This window comes from Myotis lucifugus, unplaced genomic scaffold (assembly GCF_000147115.1).
Source record: "Myotis lucifugus unplaced genomic scaffold, Myoluc2.0 scaffold_61, whole genome shotgun sequence".
Classification (NCBI taxonomy): Eukaryota; Metazoa; Chordata; class Mammalia; order Chiroptera; family Vespertilionidae; genus Myotis; species Myotis lucifugus.
Window position 1 is genome coordinate 3,666,693 of NW_005871109.1, and position 20,925 is coordinate 3,687,617.

The 20,925-nt window shown below is 39.3% G+C and overlaps 1 protein-coding gene and 1 long non-coding RNA gene across 2 annotated transcripts in view; one reads left to right on the forward strand and one right to left on the reverse strand.

Moving 5' to 3' along the window:
• The window catches only part of LOC102438001, a 153,893-nt gene that overhangs the window by 121,357 nt on the left and 11,611 nt on the right, over nt 1-20,925 (reverse strand). The window lies entirely within an intron of this gene.
• LYVE1 (lymphatic vessel endothelial hyaluronan receptor 1) lies at nt 1,802-19,972 on the forward strand. The gene is made up of 6 exons (XM_006089616.3): nt 1,802-2,081; nt 5,958-6,129; nt 6,238-6,377; nt 16,985-17,293; nt 17,929-18,007; nt 18,546-19,972. Exons 1-6 carry the CDS (start codon nt 1,997-1,999, stop codon nt 18,730-18,732), a joined length of 972 nt encoding a protein of 323 aa, XP_006089678.1. The 5' UTR covers nt 1,802-1,996; the 3' UTR covers nt 18,733-19,972.

Here is a 20,925-nt window from a genome sequence, read left to right on the forward strand (position 1 = left end):
TTAAAAACAGGGAAATCCGGATGTCTCGATTATGAAGTATTAAAGTGATGGTAGAGCTACACAGTCTCTGAATAACTGTGTTTGGCCAAATCCCTCCCACACATATACACCAACACTACCATCTCTACAACTGTCACTACCACCACCGCTGCCACCACTATTGTCAGCCATTGGATTGCAATATGAGAGAAGTAACTTTTATTTTATTAAGGTATTGATATTCGGGGTTGTTTGTTATAACAGACTACACTGACTAATACATTTATTTGCCTATTTATATATGTTAGAAAACAACTAGTCCCTGTAATAGCAGTATCATATGATTATATTTCTATGTTAATTTTAAATTCGTATAATTCAACTCCCTTATTCAGCAGATGATAAATCTGAGGCCTAGGGAAGTTAAGTGGCTTGCTCAAAGTCACACAGATAATTGGTGTTAGAACTTAAACTGATATTTAGATATTACCCTCAGCCCAGGAATATGGGTTGTACTCTATTACCATCTTTCTTGCCACATTTCAAAATGTCTACTCTATTTAAATTTTATATGCATATATCAGATTAAATATCACTTTAACTCATGTTTTCTGTGATTCCTTTTCCCCCTTCCTATCTTCCTTCCTTCTTTCTTTTTTAATACTTAGCAAATGCTCTTTTTCAGGCATGATGCTAGGCTTTAGGGATAATGATGAAGGGGATATGATTCCTGCCTTCCTGTCTACCTGGTTCTATGGTGATAGTCACATGTTTCTGAGGTACCCATAGCCCGAGGCTTAGGCTCACCTAAGTAATGATGTCTAAAGATATTAAGATATTTAGATATTGGATATATTTAAGGGCTATCTCCCAGTATCTTAGAAGTTCCCTGTGTTTGTGCAGAGCAGATTCTCCTTTTGCTATTGGTATTTTCTGTACAAAAATCTAACTTATGGATACCATTCACAGAGCAAAGAACTAGTTGTCCATTCACTATTCCTATAAATGACATTCATTTTGAAGAAAACTCATAAACCTTTGCTCAAGGCATTACTCTCAAGCCAGAATTCCATAATTACAATGGGGACCAACCACTGAAAATCCAGGCAAAACAGAGTATAGTCTGCTCGTATACAATACAGATAAACCTCACCTTCATCAAATGAGAAAGGGGAAGTCTAAATTGAATGTTGGTCTATCAGAGAAGTTATTTGGTCTATAAAAGAAGTTATTAAAGAAAGAGTTATTATAAAGGACCCTTGTAGTAATTCCTATTATAAAGTCAAAACCCTTTTTTTGTAAAGTATAAAATGACTAACTTTGTAAACTGTCCCCCTACTTAGATTTTTTAAATATGATTTTTGTGTGTGCCTGGTTTATTTGAAGAAGGAATCACCTGTGGTGCTAGAGAAAATTTAAATGTATAAAGTAAGTCCCAAAGGGAGGCACGAGACTCTATCTTTTGTATTTAAATGGGCATTTGCTTTCATGAACCTGGTAGCACCATTCCCCTATAGATCAGAAGAATATGCAGCTGGGAAAATCGCCACTGATTGTGAGAGGAAAGCACAACCCATTCTCAATCTCCTTTACAGAGACAATCCTAGGAGTAAATGAATGGGCTCCACAGACAATAGCAATGGATGTTTGAGAACTGACCTGGTGGGGGTGGTGGGCAGTGGCAGGGAATATGGGAATTGGGGAAACCGTCAGCAGTTCACATTGTGCTATCTGCCTTCCTCATTTCTGTGCTTTCTGAGTCAGCATTAGCTAAATTTTCCAGAAAGCTATCCACAAAGTACAGCCTGAGCATTCAAGGGGCGTCACTCACTTCCCTCAGTGACCTTGACAAGTCAGAAGCTTGAAAACAGGGAAATCCGGATGTCCCGATTATGAAGTGGAGCAGTGGGGACCACAACATATTTCCAGAAGTCTCCATCCAGACTGGTGATTGCATGCCTTTGTTACTGCCAGTGGCTGTCTGAGGTGTTTCTCTGGCTCTGAAGGGGTTGGCACAATGACCAAGTACTTCAGCCTGGTGTTGCTTCTTGCCTCCATCTGGACCACAAGGCTTTTGGGTCAAGGCTCTGTCCAGGTACAAGGTAGGTTTCTTAGTAGAATGCCAACCTGCGGCAAGGCAAAATCTTACCTGTCCTAAGTCTACCAAATTCTTTACTGTGGATTGCTGGGAGTGGGGATGACCCTCAATGTACATAGAAGATCTAATAGTATCAGTCTGCAAGAAATGTCTTCACCATATTGTCAATTTCACCAAAATGATTCATATTTTACCTTTATGTTATCTTGACTTTTATTTTTGGTTATGGACTATTTTTAATGAGAATATTTTGAAAGAAAACATTAAGTAGATATCATTTGTTCTTATTTTTTTTATCCTCACCAGAGGATATTTTTCCATTGATTTTTTTTTTTTTGGAGAGAGTGGAAGGGAGAGGGAGAGACAGAGAGAGAAACATCTATGTGAGAGAGACACATCAATTGAGTGCCTCCTGCATGCGCCCTGACAAGGGCTGGAGGTTGAGCCTATAACTGAGGTTTGTTCCCTTGACCAAAATTGAACCCGGGACCCTTCAGTCCACAGGCCAACTCTCTATCCACTGAGCCAAACCAGCTAGGGTGAGATCATTTGTTTTAAAAATCTTTCATTGAAGAAGAAAATCATGATTGTAAACATTTTTAAGCAATCTCTAAGCCTGGGAAAAATAACTTTCACGGAATATTGGCCTGTTATATATTTTTTAAAGTGAAATATAATTATTTTAATTTCAATTTTATTATATTATCCTGGGATGCATATATTTTTAATATGTAGTAAATAGCAAATTAACTGGAAAAATTGTGAAATATAGGTTTGAAAATTAGCCATCAGCTCTCTACAAAAGGAATGATTTGAAATGATTTCTGGGCTTTGAGATGCCTAAATGGTAACCTCATCCTGCATTGTAGGCAAAAAAACTGTAACCACAAATCACTCATTTTAGCTCTGGGCAAAATGAAACTCTGAGTACATTAAAAGAAAAATTGAGTATTCCTATTCTGGAAGCTACCCTGAGATATAAAATATGTTGGGAACAGACATCCAGAGTTGATTCATATATTGTTATACTTAATTTTAAAGGGGAGGCTAGAGTTATATAATTGATTTTTTTTTCAAATACCAGAACTGTTACTGTCAAATAAGTTGGTCCTCTTTGAAATCCCCCTGAGAAGACTATTCACTTTTCCCCAAAATGTTGCCATTACTCAAGCTATTTTGGAAATTGTTCTTTGACAATGACTCTATCACACTCTTTGGACCATTGTCGATAATGGTAAAGATTTCCTAAGGAAATTAAATTTTTGGAAACAACTGACAGTTATTCAGAACCATGATTGAGGAAAAGGTGGCTGCTGAAGGTGAGTGGATGAGGATGGGAGACAGTATCCTTGAGGACTTATTATATAGAGATACAGAATTAAGTGTGTGTGTGTGTATTATATATGAAAAAGGAATGACTTGAAATGGTTTCTGGGTTTTTCAGATGCCTAAATGGTAACCTCATTCTGCACTGTAGGCAAAAAAAGTGTAACCACAAATCACTCATTACAACTCTGGGAAAATAAAAATCTGAGCACTTTAAAAGGAAAATTATGTGTTCCTATGCTTGAAAATAATATCTTAAGAAGACATTTTATAGATGAAGAAACAGGTTCGGTGAGGCCAAGTGACTTGCCTAATGTCACAGGCAGTAAATAATAAAGCTTGGGTTTGGATTCAGCTCTGTCTGCTAAGCATATACTATTTCTAGTATGCCTGTTGTCTCCTGAAAACTCCTAAGAGATTACTAGCATATCCCTTGAATACCAGCTCCCTAGTTTTGTCTTAAGAAAATAGAAAAGCTTAAATTTGCCTAATATTTGTTAACTGCCTACTATGGACCCAGTCTTTGCTAGGTACAAGTTATCTAAATTAATTCTGACAAAATTCTATGAGTAAGAAATAACCATCCCCATTTTATAGTTGAGAACGCTAACTTGCCCAAGGTCCCACAGCTAATTAACATTACAAGAAATATTCAAACCTAGGTCCATTCCCAGAATAGGCCTATCATTACTACTACTACTACTACTATTTAGAGTAAAAATGAGGTATGATGAGAGAGTATCAAGACTACTTTATAGTGTAATTAATAAACCTACAAGTATCCCCCCACCAAAGAAAACAGCCCTAAGAGGTTTGAGCAATAGCACGCTCATGGGCTAAATGAGCCAAATTCTAGGACAAATGGTGTGTTCCAAGAGTTCAGCTCTAATTGTGTGTGTGTGTGTGTGTGTGTGTGTGTGTGTGTGTGTGTGTGTTCATCTTTTCCCCATAGCACAGTGGGAAGCAGAAGTGTCTGAGTTAAGAACTGGGGTTTTAGAGTCAGTTGTAATTGGGTTTGTGCCCTCAATCTGCCACCTACTTACTCTGTATCCTTGGGCTTGGGAAAGTTATTCAATCTCCCTGAGCCTCAATTTTCAGTTAAAAAGAATCTAGGTAAATAAATTAATTAATTAATTAATTAGATTTAATTAAAAAAATAAAATGTTTATTTTTTTTAAAAAAAGAGACAGGGTTTGGCACAGAGTAGCATCAACAGATTATAGAAGTGGGAATTTTATTGGTATTAACATTAGAGGCTATTTTGTCACAAACACTCACATTGGAGTGTTGGCTCTCGGGTCTCTCTTTTGGTGAGAGCGGGGGTCTGACAGCAAACAAGGCCATCACAAATATTGTACATAAAATATGTATTCCTTCCCGCAGTCCCCTGATCCAGAGCAGAGCAAGATCACATGGAGGACTTAGAAATGCTCCCTCCATGTTTTCAAGAAGAAACTTCCTTTAAATGCTAACCTAGAAAGTGTTCAAAGCATTTGACTGGGCATCCAGTGCACAGATCTGTGTACAGGCAATTACTTGGGAGATTGAAATGCTCTTTTATGAACTTTTGTGGATTAAGCCCAATAGACATAATGTACCTGAGTGCAAGGCAACTCATAATTTCATACAAATCTATAAATCTTAGAACTCTGAAGGAAGGGATCAAAAGATCTCTCAGATTCATTAATTTTTTAGTAAAATATTCACATGTTAACTATTCAACTGCTTTGAAGATAACATGATAATGTTATTTATGATTTAATGAGTACCTATTGTGTAGCAGGCACTATGCTAAGCATTTTTATTGGGAGTAACTCATTTAACTCACTACTCTATAAAATACATATTGTTACCCTCTCAGTTTTGTAAGTAAGGGAACTGAGGCTGAGAGATGAAATAACTAGCCTAAGGTCACAGAACAAGTGACATAGGTATATTCAAATCCAGGTCTGACTCTAAAACTCTACTTCATTTAATTTCTCTGCCATGCAAGGTTTACTGCCCAGCTCCTCCAGGAACTTCTGAGTAAGTCTGCCCCCCAATGGTTAGAGTAGACTTGAGACTGAGAAAGCTCATATTATACTGAATGCACCATTTTTCAGCCCATCTCAGAAATAGTGGTATCTCCAAAGCACATTCGTTTGGAGTGTCACTAACTATGCTATTAGCCCTGAATTCTATCTTTCTCAGAGTCTCAGACTGTTCATTTAATAGACTTCAAAAGGTCTGCAGCAACAGCATCATCTAGACCCCACCCCAGGAACTAGTAGCTGAAGCCTCCTCCATGTAATGGACAAGGTACCTTAATGCAGTGTGATAGAGTGGACTCAGGTCTGATGAGAGATACAGCTTGGATCAGACCAAGCACCCACCTAACCCAGCAGAATGTCCTTGTGGGAAATGTCTGGCCTGTGTCTTGTTATTCTTAAGCTTCAATCCCAACCACAATGACCTCACTGCTGCATTGAGCTTATGATGCTGTGCTGGGAAGAGGAGCCTAAGGGCTATGAACAAGGATAGCAGCACACTGAAGATGTATGTGATTCCTTTGCAGAACTTTCCTTCCTAGTGCAATGCAGAATTATGGGAGTCACCCTTTTGACCAAAAAGACAAATGTGCAGCTGAATTTCACAGAAGCCAAGGAGGCCTGTGAGCTGATGGGACTAACTTTTGCCAGCAAAGATCAGGTTGAAGCAGCATGGAAGTCTGGCCTTGAGACTTGCAGGTGAGAACAGCTGGATTCACAAACACGGTTGGAGCTCTTTTGGCTCTGTGTTCTTGTTCAGCCCTAGCGATAAATGTATCCATTCAACTAATATGTATTCTGTTACAGCTTTGGATGGGTTGCAGATCAGGTCGTAGTCATCCCTCGGATTCGTCCAAACCCAAAGTGTGGAAAGAACGGGATGGGTGTCGTGGTTTGGAAAAATTCACCCAGCCAAAAGTTCAGGGCCTATTGTCACAACTCATCTGGTAAGTCAGATCTGCAGTCTCTCCATGTGCTATCTTTTTTTTGGGTTTTGCTAGCTCTATGATGTGTCTGAGAAGAGTGACCCTGAGCAGCAGCAATCATAGTAATGGTCGTTTAACCCTCCAAAGACTCATTCTGTGACAAGACTAGAAGTGGCAGTGTGCCCCTTGGAGGAAAAGGTTAGGGAAAATATGGTTGACTGGCAACATCAGGGGAAGGGCATCCCAGGAGGTTCCACTACCTCCCCACTCCACCCTATAAAATTAACAGGAAGAAGAGAATGAAATATCTACTGTAGACAATGTAACGTATTAAGTTATCTCACTGAACCTTGACAATCTCCCTATGAGGTATGCTTTGTCATCCCTATTTTGCAGAAAAAAACTTAGCTCAGAGGATGTAACTACAGTTGTCTAAGATCTCATTGCTATGAAGACTCAAACACAGGTCTAACTCTAAAACGATGCTCTTTCCGTTATCCTATATTCCTTCATGGGAAAGGAAATTCAAATGCTACATTTGACATTTTTTAGAACAAGACCCAATCTCCATTTTATGAAGGAAGGAGTTGAATCTAGAAAGTAGAACTGATTTTCTGATGGTCACACAGTCATCCTTTTAACCTTGCTTGGAGACCTTGGTCACCTTAGCCCAAGTGCTTTACCTTCCCAGAAAGGTTTAAGTACCTTCTCAGAAAGGTTTTGCTTTTACAAATGCTAGTTCTCAGTTTGTCATAAGAACCTCTTCCTGATTTATTACTCTTCACATATACTAAAAAATCTGATCTTCTAAAGGTCATACAGCTGAGTGGTCATACACAAGGATAGATTCCAAAATCATTCTCCAAGATCCAAGAGACAAATGTGCATCAACAATATTATGTTTCCAAAAGGCAACATAGGGTCCAAGCAGTTCTCCGAACCGGGGGCTTTGGCATAGGAAGGACCCTGGGAAATACTTTGTCTACTTCCCTCACTTCAGAGATGAAACTTCTATAGCTCAGAATGGAGATTTGGTTTGTTCAAAGTCCTACAGTCATTTGCAGAGTCATGACTGGAACATAAAGTTTCTTCCAACATTTTTTTCACCACCCTTCTCTCCTCTGCCTCTTCAACCTATCACTTTTCACAAGCCTGTTTATCTCATAGCCAGCCCATGCTTGTCAAATGGCCTGGACTTTTTAACTGCCTGGCCTTCCTGCCAGCTCTCAATGTGATATGATAACCAGGCCTCTAGACTAACCATGTCAAACTCGTGGCCCACAGGCCACATGTGGCCCACAACAAATATTTTTGCAGCCCAGCCAATATAACAGTGTGTAAGAAACGTTTTAATAAAAATTTTATAACTTGCCCTGGCTGGTTTGGTTCACTGGATAGAGCATCGGCCTGCAGACAGAAGGGTCTCAAATTCGATTCTGGTCAAAGGCACATGCCTGGCTTTCGGGCTTGATCCCCAGTGGGGGTGTGCAGGAGGCAGCTGATCAATGATTCTCTCTCATCATTGATGTTTCTATCTCTCTCCCTTCCCCTCTGAAATAAATAAAAAAGTATATATTTTAAAAATTTCATAATTTTTACAATATTCTATTATACATAATTATTAATAACAAACTACAATGTTCACTAATGACTGATTACTATAATCGTGTTGCATTCATTTCCCTTATGCGCCTTACGCGCAGGCGCACCATTTCTCTTCACTAATACTAGCAGCGAATATTTTATAAGTACCGCGCGCTAACCGATTGCGCCACTGGAGCTCCTAGCAGCGAATATTTTAGCAGTCGATTGCCATGTCATTGGTCTTGGACTGACTGACTTGTTTGGTGTGCACAACAGGAAATATTTCGCTTTCAGTGAACAAGAAAAATAAGTTTATTTGTGTTACACGTATTAATTTGTGCAGTTATTCAGTGTCTGGTAAGTTAATGTTCAAGAAAAAAATATTAATTTTTAGTAAAATGTTCTATTATTTTATGTTAATGATTACTCATTTATTTCAGCCCTTTGTATTCAGAATGTCTCTATCAAAATAAACCTAAGTTTCTATGAATATTGAAGCTTTTGTTTTTTTGCGGCCCACATAAACTTAAACCTTGTTTATTTGGCCCATGTTAGCCTTTGAATTTGGCAATCTTGCTCTGACCAGTGGTCGGCAAACTGCGGCTCATGAGCCACATGCAGCTCTTTGGCCCCTTGAGCGTGGCTCTTCCTAAGCCTTAGGAGTACCTTAATTAAGTTAATAACAATGTACCTACCTATATAGTTTAAGTTTAAAAAATTTGGCTCTCAAAAGAAATTTCAATTGTTGTACTGTTGATATTTGGCTCTGTTGACTAATGAGTTTGCCAACCACTGCTCTAGACCAGTGGTTCTCAACCTTCCTAATGCCACGACCCTTTAATACAGTGCCTCATGTTGTGGTGACCCCCAATTTCATTGTTACAAGTTGAACATAATTAAAGCATAGTGATTAATCACAAAAACAATACAGTGGGGCCTTGACTTACGAGTTTAATTCGTTCTGAGACTGAGCTCGTTAAGGAGCTCGTTAAGGAGCTTGTTAACTCAAATTATCAACTTAATGCAAAAAATCGGCTGAGGGACAGCTGGTATCTCAAAAAACTCGTTAGTCGGGACACTCGTAAGTCAAGGCCCCACTGTATGTAATTATATATGTTTTCCGATGGCCTTAGGCGACCCCTGTGAAAGGGTCATTCGACCCCCAAAGGGGTTTTGACCCACAGGTTGAGAACCGCTGCTCTAGACTCAACCAAAAGAAGCCAAGGGAAGAGTACTTGGATCTGTGCTTCCCTCACAGCTTCATTTAACTTGTACTTCTATTCCCTATAAACTTAAAGTTAGGTGTAGGGGCTTAATTAGATGCTTGTTGATATTTTGGCAAAAATCTTTCATAGATGATATTATGTACTTTGGATAACATTCCAACAAAAGGCACTTAATGTCAATATGCTAATTTTGATCATTTCACTAAGATGGTGACTGCCAGACCTCTCCGATGAACTCCAAAATACGCTTTCCCCTTTGCAATGAGTAGGTAATCTACAGTGTGATATTTTGGTACCATACAACTATTCTGACCCCCAACTATCTTTTACCTAATAGTTTTAAGCAGCCATTGATGATCCTTGCTGGAATGAGTTACTATATGGGGGAGGGGAGCAAAATACTTATTTTCTTGTGTGTGTTTTTCGTTTCCATTTTTAAATTAAATATATTGGGATGACATCCTATATAATAAAAGGGTAATATGCAAATTGACCCTAACAGCAGAACAACTGGGAATGACTGGTCACTATGACACACACTGACCACCAGGGGGCAGACGCTCAATGCAGGAGCTGCCCCCTGGTGGTCAGTGTGCTCCCACAGGGGGAGCTCTGCTCAGCCACAAGCCAGGCTAATGGCTGCCAGTACAGTGGTGGTGGTGGGAGCCTCTCCCGCCTCCTCAGCAGCGCTAAGGATGTCCGACTGCAGCTTAGGCCTGCTCCCCGCTGGCAAATGGACATCCCCCGAGGGCTCCTGGGCTGCCAGAGGGATGTCTGACTGCCAGCTTAGGCCCAATCCCCTGGGGAGTGGGCCTAAGCCAGCAGGTGGTCATCCCCTGAGGGGTCCCAAATGGCGAGAGGGCACAGGCCAGACTGAGGGACACCCCCCGCCCCGAGTGCACAAATTTTTGTACACCGGACCTCTAGTTGGTTAATAAAATTATAGAGGTTTCAAGTATACATTTCTGATACATGATTTGTATATTGCTTTGTATGTTTATCACCCAAAGTCATATCTTCTGTCACCATACATTTGACCTCCTTTACCCTCTCAGCCCCCTTTCCTCTGGTAACCACTATACTGTTGTCTGCGTTTATGAGTTTTTGGGTGTTTTTTTTTGTTTGTTCATTTGTTGCTTTCAGTTCTATATCCCACATATGAGTGAAATAATATGGCTCTTGCCTTTTTCTGACTTATTTTGTTTAACATAATATTCTCAAGATCCATCCATGTTGTCATAAATGGCAGTATTTTGTCTTTTCTTATGGCTTATAGTTTTCCATAGCGGCTGTACCAGTTTGCATTCCCACCAGCAGTGAACGAGGGTTCCTTTTTCTCTATATTTGTTATTACTAGTCTTGTTGATAATAGCCATTCTAACAGGTAGTTTTTGTTTGTATTTCCCTAATAGCTAGTGAAGTTGAGCATCTTTTCATGTGTCTGTTGTCATTTGTATGTCTTCTTGGGAGAAGTGTCTGTTCAGATCCTCTGCCCATTTTTAAACTGGATTGCTTTGTGGGGGGCGCTGAATTGTATGAGTTATTTATATATTTTGGATATTAACCCCTTGTCAGAGCTGTTGTTTGCAAATATTTTCTCCCATTCAGTTGGTTGCCTTTCTGTTTTGTTGGTGGTGTCTTTTGCTGTGCAGAAGCTTTATAGTTTGATATAGTCCCATTTATTCATTTTTGCTTTTACTTCCCTTGCCTTTTGGGTCAAATTGACACAATCGTCTCTAAAATCAAGGTCCATAAGTTTAGTACTTATGTTTTCTTCTATGCAATTTATTGTTTCAGGTCTTATATGTAGGTCTTCGATCCATTTTGAGTTAATTCTTGTATATGGGGACAAACAGTAGTCTAATTTCATTCTTTTGCATGTAGCTTTCCAATTTTCCTAGCACCACTTATTGAAAAGGCTTTCTTTTCTCCATTGTATATCTTTGGCTCCTTTGTCATAAATTATTTTCCCAGATACATGTGTGTTTATTTCTAGGCTCTCAATTCTGTTCCATTGGTCTGTATGTCTGTTTTTCTGCCAATACCATGCTGTTTTGATTATTGTCACTTTGTAATATAAAATGAAGTCAGCAAGTGTAATACCTCCAACTTTGTTTTCTTCCCCTCAGAATTGCTTTGGCTATTTGGGGTCATTTGTGGTTCCATACAAAACTGATTTTTTGTTTGATTGCTTTAAAAACTAAAAATGATTATTTTCTAACTCTATTCTTCTTTCTACATTTATTAGCTGGCATCTTTGATAAAGAAAAACCACGCTGTCTCCCCACCCCCCCCACACACACCTCTTCCTTCCCCGTTATACTATCACGAGAGGCCCAGTGCCAAGGGGGTCCTTCAGCCCGGCCTGCACCCTCTCACATTCCAGAAGCCCTCAGGGGGATGTCCGACTGCTGGCTGAGTGGGGGGCGGGGGGGGGCATCACTCAACCAGAACCAGGGCTTGCTGCTCCTTAGTGCTGGCCCACTGGTGGAGGGGGGCCCGATTGGGGGCCAGGCTGGCTGGGGGAGGGGCCGTGGGAGGTTGAGGTGCTGCAGTCACGCCCTGTCCACCTCTGCAGAGGCGCTAGACCATGCCACCACCTCTCCCGCTGCCTCTGCAGAAGAGGGGAGGGCGCAGGCTCACTGACCCCACCCCTCACCCACTGGTTGTTCTGCCTTCTGGTCTAATTAGTGTATTAGCTCTTTATTATATAGGATGGACACATGGCATTTTACTTATTCTGTGTGGTCAATATGTTATACAATTTTCTTTTTGATGCTCAATTTGTCCCAAATTTGGCAAGTGGGAGCCCTTTCAGTTGACTTTTGTCCTTAATCCCAATAGTATTTGATCAATTCCTTACTTTTTGGCCTAATAACATGTCCCAGGCTCACTTTGTAATTTCTATGTTCCAGATATGTTACCAGCCCTTTATTTCTCCAGGAGTCCTGGTTCTTTTTAATGGAGAATGTTAATTAGAAACCAAGATCCAGATGCAAGTTGTTCTCACTACTACTGGAGTTTTCATTGCTTCTCCATCCTTTTTAGTGGACAGCTAGAAAATATATTTTAGCATAAATATATATTTAACATATCATATAAATATATTAAATATAATACTTTCTAACTGTTCACTGAAAAGAATATATTCAAACTTAGGAGCTTCCCAGATATAATCTGAAACTGGTCCCTGTATGCAGAGGGCAGGGAGAGATTAAAGTAAGAGGCAAACCACTCCAGACTGGTGGGTGGTAGGTTTAGTAAACAAAGGAATTTATGAGGCTTATCTTGGGTGGCCTCAAGACCAGTAGATTCCCACACTGCCTGCCAGAATCTTATACGATTATGTAGAGGCCCTAACTGGGTTCAGTCACATACATAGGATGTCTTAATTGGCTCAGTCAGTTAAGATGATCTCAACCAACACCTTACTATCTCAAGACTGTGTCCTTGGGCAGCTTCTAGCACTAGGAAGGAAAGCAGAAAGCACATTCGAGGATGATGACACGGTGAGGAGCCTCCAATTACCAACGTCTAACTCACAGGTCATCTGGGGTCACATCCTCCTGATGATTTCTCCCAACACACTCAAATAGTGTATATATACATACATACACTATATATATATATATAATGTTTTTAAATTATGGATTTTTATTGATATATAGAACTCAAATTTAACAATTTAAGTTTTTCCTTAGTTTACTTTGTTTTATTTGTATTTATTTTTTCTTATATGGAACATCTTAGTCCCCAATAAATGATATTAATATGTTTTCTTGTTCTATAATAGTTTCAAAATTACAAAATCAACATTAGGAATAATAAACCTACTGAGTGCAATTTAAGGTTTCTTTGCATTTCTTTGAGTCCTTAGAAGACATCCCTCTAAAGATGTACTGTCAGAGAATTGTGTACAAAACCAAACTTGAAAAAATGCACTGCTCTGTGTGGTTATATTATCATTTTTAACTAAGTCAGGTTTACCTGCTTCTGTTTGTGAGGATCAGAATGATCTTAACCCTCATCCTAATGTTAATCCTAAACTTACCCCATGTTTCTTTATTTTTCTAAATTCCTTTTTTATTATTACCTTGTGAGGTCTGGGGATCACAGAAACTTTAACCCTGATTCTCAACCTTATCCTAATTTGTCTTTCTTATTGCTCTTTGTGAGCTTTGGGGATCAGATCAACGTGCTTTGAAAGCTCTGCGGGTACCATGTGTTTCATACTGTTCCCTCTGCCACAGTGTCTGTCCTCATCTACCTGGCTACTCCTTCTCTTTATTCACATCTCAAGTGCCATCTTCTCCAGGAATCCTTCCTATACAGACAGTCCTCAGGTTACATCAGACTTGATGTAGGTCGTTTCATGGTTACGTCGCCATCTCCCATTTATTTATTAAAAAAAAGTTCCGTCATTTTGACATATGTACATATGTTCTTTATGTTTTTTTATTATTTATATACCACAAGTAAAGGTCATTAATTGTTATCTTTCTTTAAAATTTTTTTTTTTTACTGTTTCACTTCATTACTGCTGTGTATGTGCTCCATGTGAGTGACGTAGGTGCTTATGTAGGTGGGTTCCGACTGACGGCAAAAATCGCTTTACATCGCGCGGTGGCAATGGATCTCCCACGTAACCTGAGGACCTACTGTACTCCTTACTCCTACCTTTCCTCTTGTACTCCAACCCCACTCTGTGTTTAATATCTACCAGAGCACTTGGCACATTCTAGAGAAATTATATTTATAGGTTGGGGTGGAAGGAGAGCCAAGTCCTAGCACTTCCAAGTGAGAAATATTGCATCCTTGACCAGTTAGGGATCACAAAACCAGACTGCTGTTGCTCCCTCACACTATGGCTTCTTGGCTATACTTAATGAAAGAGGCAAAGGCAACTAATTCTTACAGATCTGATCTATTCTGTCCACACACTATGCTAGGCCCTACACATTTACTCTCTCATTGAGCCTCACTGAAAGGACACAGTGTATCATTTCTCCTCTGCCGGGGAGGTCACTGATGCTGAGTGCACCATGCTGCAGGCAGTCAATAAGGGAAAGAGCCAGGATTTAAATCTCAAATCATGTTACTTCCCTGTAGCACCTTCCATGGTGATAATCGCACATCAATAACACAGGCCTGGAATGGCTCCTGGGCATCAATATTTCTTTAAAGCTCACAGGATGAGTCTAACCCACAACCAGGGTGAGAATCACTTTTCCTCGAAGGTCTCTAAGATATAAATTCCAGGATTCCAGACACTTTTGGATTTCCCTATTTCCATGCAATTGCATTCCTTCTCTGCTACTGGATTGTACTCTCTGCTCTCTGTATTTCATCTTCCACTGCCTCCACTAATGATGATGTTACTCCTCTGTTCTATAACCTTGGGTAACTTCCCATTTGAGAATACGATGTAAACTATAAAGCCTTTTGCACATAAAAGTGGGCATGTATGGTCAACTCCTACATCAGTTGAGAACTTTTGTATATCGGTTTGTAGATCCCAGTCAAAAATTCCTGCTCCTAAGAATAAATTCCAAATTCTTTAACATGACAATTTTGAATCCAAACTATCTTCCCACTCTCATCTCTTGCTTGCAGTCTTCCATGCTGCCAATCATACACACACCCTATGCTCCAGCCACACTGTGCTCCTTCTCCTTTTTCTAACATAATTACACTTTCAAATTTCTGGATTCTTGGATCATGCTCATTTCTATTGACTAGGATATTCTATTTCCCCTTTCATACTAGATGAGTTGCTTCTCAGTTCCAGCCCTTCTGGCTTTTTTCTCCCCCTCACACATGCTGAGTCCATTCAACTTCAGGCTCTTGAACTTCCTGTTCTCTTTACTTGCAATTCTTTTGTCCTAGATCTTCAAGGACTGGCTACTTTTCATCATTCAGGTCTCAGCTTAAGTATCACCTCCACAAAGAGGTTTTCTCTTATCACCCTATCCAGAGTATCTGTCCCCCATTCCCCACTCCTTCCAGTTTAATCTTCATCCTGCTCAATTATCTTCTCAACATTTACCATCCTTTGACACTGCTGGCTTTTTTAAAAAAATTATTATCTCTAGCCTTCCAATAGCATATAAGGCCCTTACAAGCAGGGATTTTTGTCTTTTTTATTAGACCATGTCCTTAGTGATTAGAACAGTGCCTGCACAAAGTTGAAGCTCAATAAATATTTGTTGAATGAACATATTAATCCTCCACACTCAGCCCAAATCCCATATTCTCTGTGAATCCCCAGTTTTCTCCCCCTATCCTTATCAAAATACTTTGTCCTCCCGAAAACAGGAACCATGCCTTATTTGTCTCTATATTTTCAGTTCCCAACACAGTATATTGTGTTCAGTAGTTTTTTACCCCTGATATTTTTAAAAATATTCATTTTCTGAGGGAAGAACTCAGCATTGCTCAAAAATAGAAAATATAGCTGAAAGTTCAGGGCAGAGAAAGTCAAGGATGATGTCGATGTGAATAGAGGTCTTTTCAAAGGAAAATTAATAGCAAAAATTCTGCCTAAATGCATGTGTAGTCCAATGTTTTATCAGTACTGTAGTATCCATGACCTTGACAGATAAATTATTTAATTTTCAAAAATGAATGGAATGACTTTTCTTCACAGCTAACATTCTAGCTAATGCTACCCCCTGCCACAAATAACTTGAGATTTTAAATAGGTGCAAATTCATATTAAAATATATTCATGGCTCTGCCATCTACTAGCTCTGTGACTCTGGGCAAGTCATTTAGTTTCTCTGAACTCAGTTTCCTCCTATAATAATGAGGGTTTGATAAAATTTTTAAATGAAGTGCTAGGGGCCTCAGAGCAAGATGCTTAAGAAATGTAGTTTCCTATCTACCGCATTCAACAGATTGAAAAGCAAACCTATATCTCTCCCTTACCTCTTCCCCTCCCTCCCTTTTTGGAAAATATATTTTTATTGATTTCAGAGAGGAAAGGAGAGGGAGAGAGAGATAGAAACATCAACGGTAAGAAAGAAACATTGATCAGCTGCCTCCTGTATGTCCCATACTGGCAACTGAACCCGCAACCCAGGTATGTTCCCTGACTGGGAATTGAACCGTGACCTCCTGGTTCATAGGTCAATGCTCAACCACTGAGCCATGCCACCCGGTCCCCCACCCCGTTTTTAATGAGCACAGAGAAATCTGGTTTTAATAGATCTTTGTCCTGAAGTGGTCTCCCTATCTACTCCTTCCTTTTGCTTTTCCTTCCTTGCTTTATTCATCCAATAGTGAGCATGTTTTTTGCCAGGTACAGTGTGCATATAATGATGACCAAGACAGACCAGTGGGGAGGAGTGTAATGAGAACCATGACAAAGGATGTACAAGGAGGCCAATCTAGTCATCAAGTCTGCCTAAGAAAGTGTTCAATCTGAGACCTGATGGACAAGTAAAAATTAGCTAAATAAAGAGGGACAACGAGTCTTACTGTTGAAGAAAGCATCAAGGTCAAAGGCTTGTAAGAAATGTGAGAGAAAGCATATCAAAGAACTGAAGGAATTTCAGTATGATAGGAGGAATGACAGAAAGACTGATCAGATGAGGCTGGTCATGTCAGCAGGACCAAATTATGGAGGGCCTTATAGGCCATGCAGTACAGGCAGCCACTGAAGGATTCTAAGGAAGTGATATGATTAGATTTGCATTTTTGGAAAACCATTCCAGCTATAGTATAAGGAGTCTGGAGGGGAGTAAGACCAGAGGCAGGAAGACCAGTTAAGAGGCTATTACAATATTTTCGTCTTATTTCATTTCTTCTTCCCTACAGATACTTGGATTAACTCATGCTTTCCACAAATTACTACCACCAAAGATCCCATATTCAACACTCAAACTGCAGCATACATGCCAGAAATGACTGATACTGACACCATACACTCAGCATTGTCTACTGATACACCGTACTCTACTACAACTCCTTCTGCCCCTACTCGGGCTCGGGCTACCATTTCTCCACGAAAAACAAAATTAATTTGCATAACAGAAGTTTTTATAGAAACTACCACCACATCTACAGAAACTGAATCACCTATTGAATATAAAACAGCATTCAAGAATGAAGATGTTGGATTTGGAGGTAAAGCTTCCTGTGTCTGCAGAATGTGTGTGTGTGTGTGTGTGTGTGTGTGTGTGTGTGTGTGTAACAGATAATACATAGAAACTAGCTCTCTCTAGATCGGTCGCTCAGAACCTGCCAAATACAAATAAAAGCTTAATGCAAACTCAACTTTAGACATAGAGCTCTAATAAACTGTAATGATTAAACTAAAAATCATGAGTACAAAATAGTTTCACTTTTCAAACTCAACTTTAAAAAATAAATTACTATCTATGAATGTGTAGAAGTTCTTTTTAAACTATAAACCTTAGAGGCATATGATTAGAGATTTGCTTTTATTTAAAAGTAAGGGTCTTATACTTAATTAGCTCCAAACTTATCATCTCAAGGCCACAGAGAAAAATGGACTCTTTCTATCATATTGCAACTTAGAGAACAGAAAGTGTATGAGAGGCAGGGCCAAGGGTCCTATAGGTGAGAAGCAAAGAAGTAGATGTCGACCCAACATCCTAAGTGGCCCCTGTGTGGTCACAGAGAAGGCTTTTCTCCTTCACTATCTGTGTCTCGCTCACAGGTAAAGATGAATGTTAGAAGAGCAGTGCACAACAATGTAAAAGTGAAGGACCAACAAGCCATGTTTCTGTTTCCTCCAGGTGTTCCCACGGCTCTGCTAGTGCTTGCACTCCTCTTCTTTGCCGCTGCAGCTGGTCTCGCCGTTTGCTACGTCAAAAGGTAGAGCTATCGGAATATCATTTACCTTGTAATCTTTGTTGTATCCCTATCTTATGTTTTTCCAAACTTGTTATTCATATTTTCCTGGTCAAAATGAAGATGACAGTTCTCTTATACTGTAAATTTTCTCTCTCACCTCACCTCTCCCCCCTACCACACAGTCTTTCCTACTATATCAGCACATGCATATTAGCCAGTCTTTAAATATAGGTTATTGGCTGTCCCTTTGAAAATCAATAAATAAAAGATTGACATCTAGGGGAAAATGTATATGCTTTATTTGATTTTCAATTCTTTGCTTTTGGTGGGAGAGTTGTGAGGTCAGCCCAAAGTTTGGCCTGTGAGCTTACTATCCAATCTAAATGAATCCATTAGAATGGGAATGTGTTCATGTATTTGAGTGTGCATGTGTTAGCATCTCTCAGAAATAAAGTACCCAGTGTGCTGTGCCAATATGGCCATCACAGGCAAAGTGTTATCTATTGTTATAGGTGTTACAGAGAAGCCTCTCACTTTAATTTCATGTTTATGCCTACAGGTATGTAAAGGCCTTCCCTTTTACAAACAAGAATCAGCAGAAGGAAATGATTGAAACCAAAGTAGTGAAGGAGGAAAAGGCTGATGATGGCAACCCTGGTGAGAACGCAAAGAAAACAGATAAAAAGCCAGAAGAGCCCAACAGTCCACCCAAAACTACAGTGCGGTGCATGGAAGCTGAAGTTTAGAAGAGAAAAAAATGAGAGCACACACCTGAGGCTGATTTCTTTCCTGACACATATCCTGGCTCCAGATGGGGAAACTAAAAGGGCTAAAGGACCAAACAAGAAAGTCCAGCCTTGCTTCCTAACTGGAATCAACTCAGGGCTATCTTTGGACTATGTAGGTAATGAAACCAAAGTGAATTCCTGTTTCACTGCAATCCTTGCTGAACCCTATCCTCCTGCCTCCAAAGCTTCCCACAGCTTTTCTAGCCTCGTTATGTCCTAATAATATCCCAGTGGGAGAATGGAGCTAACAAAGTACAAGGATCTAAAACAGCTAATCTGAACACATTTGTAAAGAGACCTCTCAGCTGCCTGAGAACAGGTGAGTTGAGAGCCAAGAAACCACCAGAACCAAGGCTTTCTCTATTGACTCTGTAGCCCAGATCCCTTCTTCAGCTCTGAAAGGGAAACATTTATACCACCTGGCATATCCTTCTGAGCCAGGCAAGAGCAAAAGAAGGAAGGAAGTTTAGTAACTGAAGGCCATAGAGATTCCCGTGACTTGAGACCTGATCTCTGTAAAGCCAAAATAAACAGAGAAAAATAATGAGGCTGAGGATATTGACAGCAATTATCAGCAGAGACTACAAATACAGAGAGGGTCAGAGTATTCATCTCTGAATAACTGGAGTTATTCAGAGTTGGAATCACTTTTTAGAACATACACACATTTTCTTTTGCTGCTGCTATTTTCTGTAGAAAAATATACTTTTGCAAGAAATCAAAAAAATCTCTTAGAAATTTCTATTTTTATCTGAGTGATAGATATTATTACTGAGGAAAATTACTGTGTTAAAAAGCAATGAAGTTTAACAAACATTTGCTGAATATCTACTATATATCAGGTATTGTGCAAGGTATTACATTCTGTAATTGAACATTATTCATCAAAAGATTGCATATAGTATAATAATGTCTGAAGTTAATTGTTTTGTTTTGATATCCCTAGCTTATCCTCTCTTAAAACTAATTTTTCTGCTGAGACTAACCTATTAATTATTTTCTCTAATATGATAACCATTAGGACCTTAATTTATTATTAACATACTTAAAAAATACATTACCTTTATAAAATAATACACATTTTTAATGTCATTAAAAAATGTATCACTAGCTCTCCATTTTCCAGCAAGAAGAACCTGAGAAGTGCAGAAATATTTATAAATATTTGTGCCAAAAATAAAAGTATTTAGAAAACTTCTTTGCTCTCTTATTTACATAGATATATTATAACTTTCATGCAAAGTAAAAGTTGTCTGTTGTTTGCAAAAGTAAGAGACAACTATGGTTGTTGGACTACAAACAATTGTAAAACCAATAGTATATACATCACCATGTGGGACTGTTCTTGCTTCATATGGTCTTAATTTTTAAAATTTTTATTTATTGATTTGAGAAAGAGGAAGGGGGGAGAAGGGAGGAAGGGAAGGGAGGGAGGGAGGGAGGGAGAGAGAGAGAGAGAGGGAAAGAGAGGGAGAGGGAGAGAGAGAGAGAGAGGGAAAGAGAGGGAGAGGGAGAGAGAGAGAGAGAGAGAGAGAGAGAGAGTTGCTTCTTGTAGGTGTCCTGACCAGGGATTGAACCTGCAACCTTGGCATATCAGGACAATGCTCTAATCAACTGAGCTACCCAGACAGGGCAATATCAGCTTAATTTTAAGTTGATCAAGTACACACACACACACAAACACACACACACACACACACAAACACAAGACCTTTTCTTGTGATTCAAACAAACACAAGACCTTTTCTTGTGATTCAGATCCTACATTCCAATCCATTTCAGAGTTCACAGGAAGTGAAAGATTCAAGATAGCCTATCTGTCTTTTTTCCCTCTAGTTTTATGTCTTCCCCTCTCTAGTTTTCCCTTCTGAGACTGCTATTAATTTCTTCCCCTCACAAGTGACCCCATAGCGTCATGATTCTTTTATCTCAGAGGCCATAACTGGTTGGCATACTCTTTTTTGGTTGGCCCACAGAGTATTATCTTAATTTTTTGTTTAATTGCCAAGAATTAAAAATCAGGAATTTAAAATTTTTAAATATTGTTTTTCTTCTTTTTTTAAAAAAAATATATTGTTTTTCTTGATGACTTTCTTTGGATATAGATTGTAGCTGTGAACAAGCCAGAAGAATGTGCAAAGGCTATTGTAC

Bases quoted from the DNA above. Each gene is read 5' to 3' on its own strand.
- LYVE1 (XM_006089616.3), top strand. From the start codon at position 1,997: ATGACCAAGTACTTCAGCCTGGTGTTGCTTCTTGCCTCCATCTGGACC. The intron at 2,082-5,957 runs GTAGGTTTCTTA...ATTCCTTTGCAG, and splicing joins AGGCTCTGTCCAGGTACAAG to AACTTTCCTTCCTAGTGCAA. The intron at 17,294-17,928 runs GTAAAGCTTCCT...TGTTTCCTCCAG, and splicing joins TGAAGATGTTGGATTTGGAG to GTGTTCCCACGGCTCTGCTA.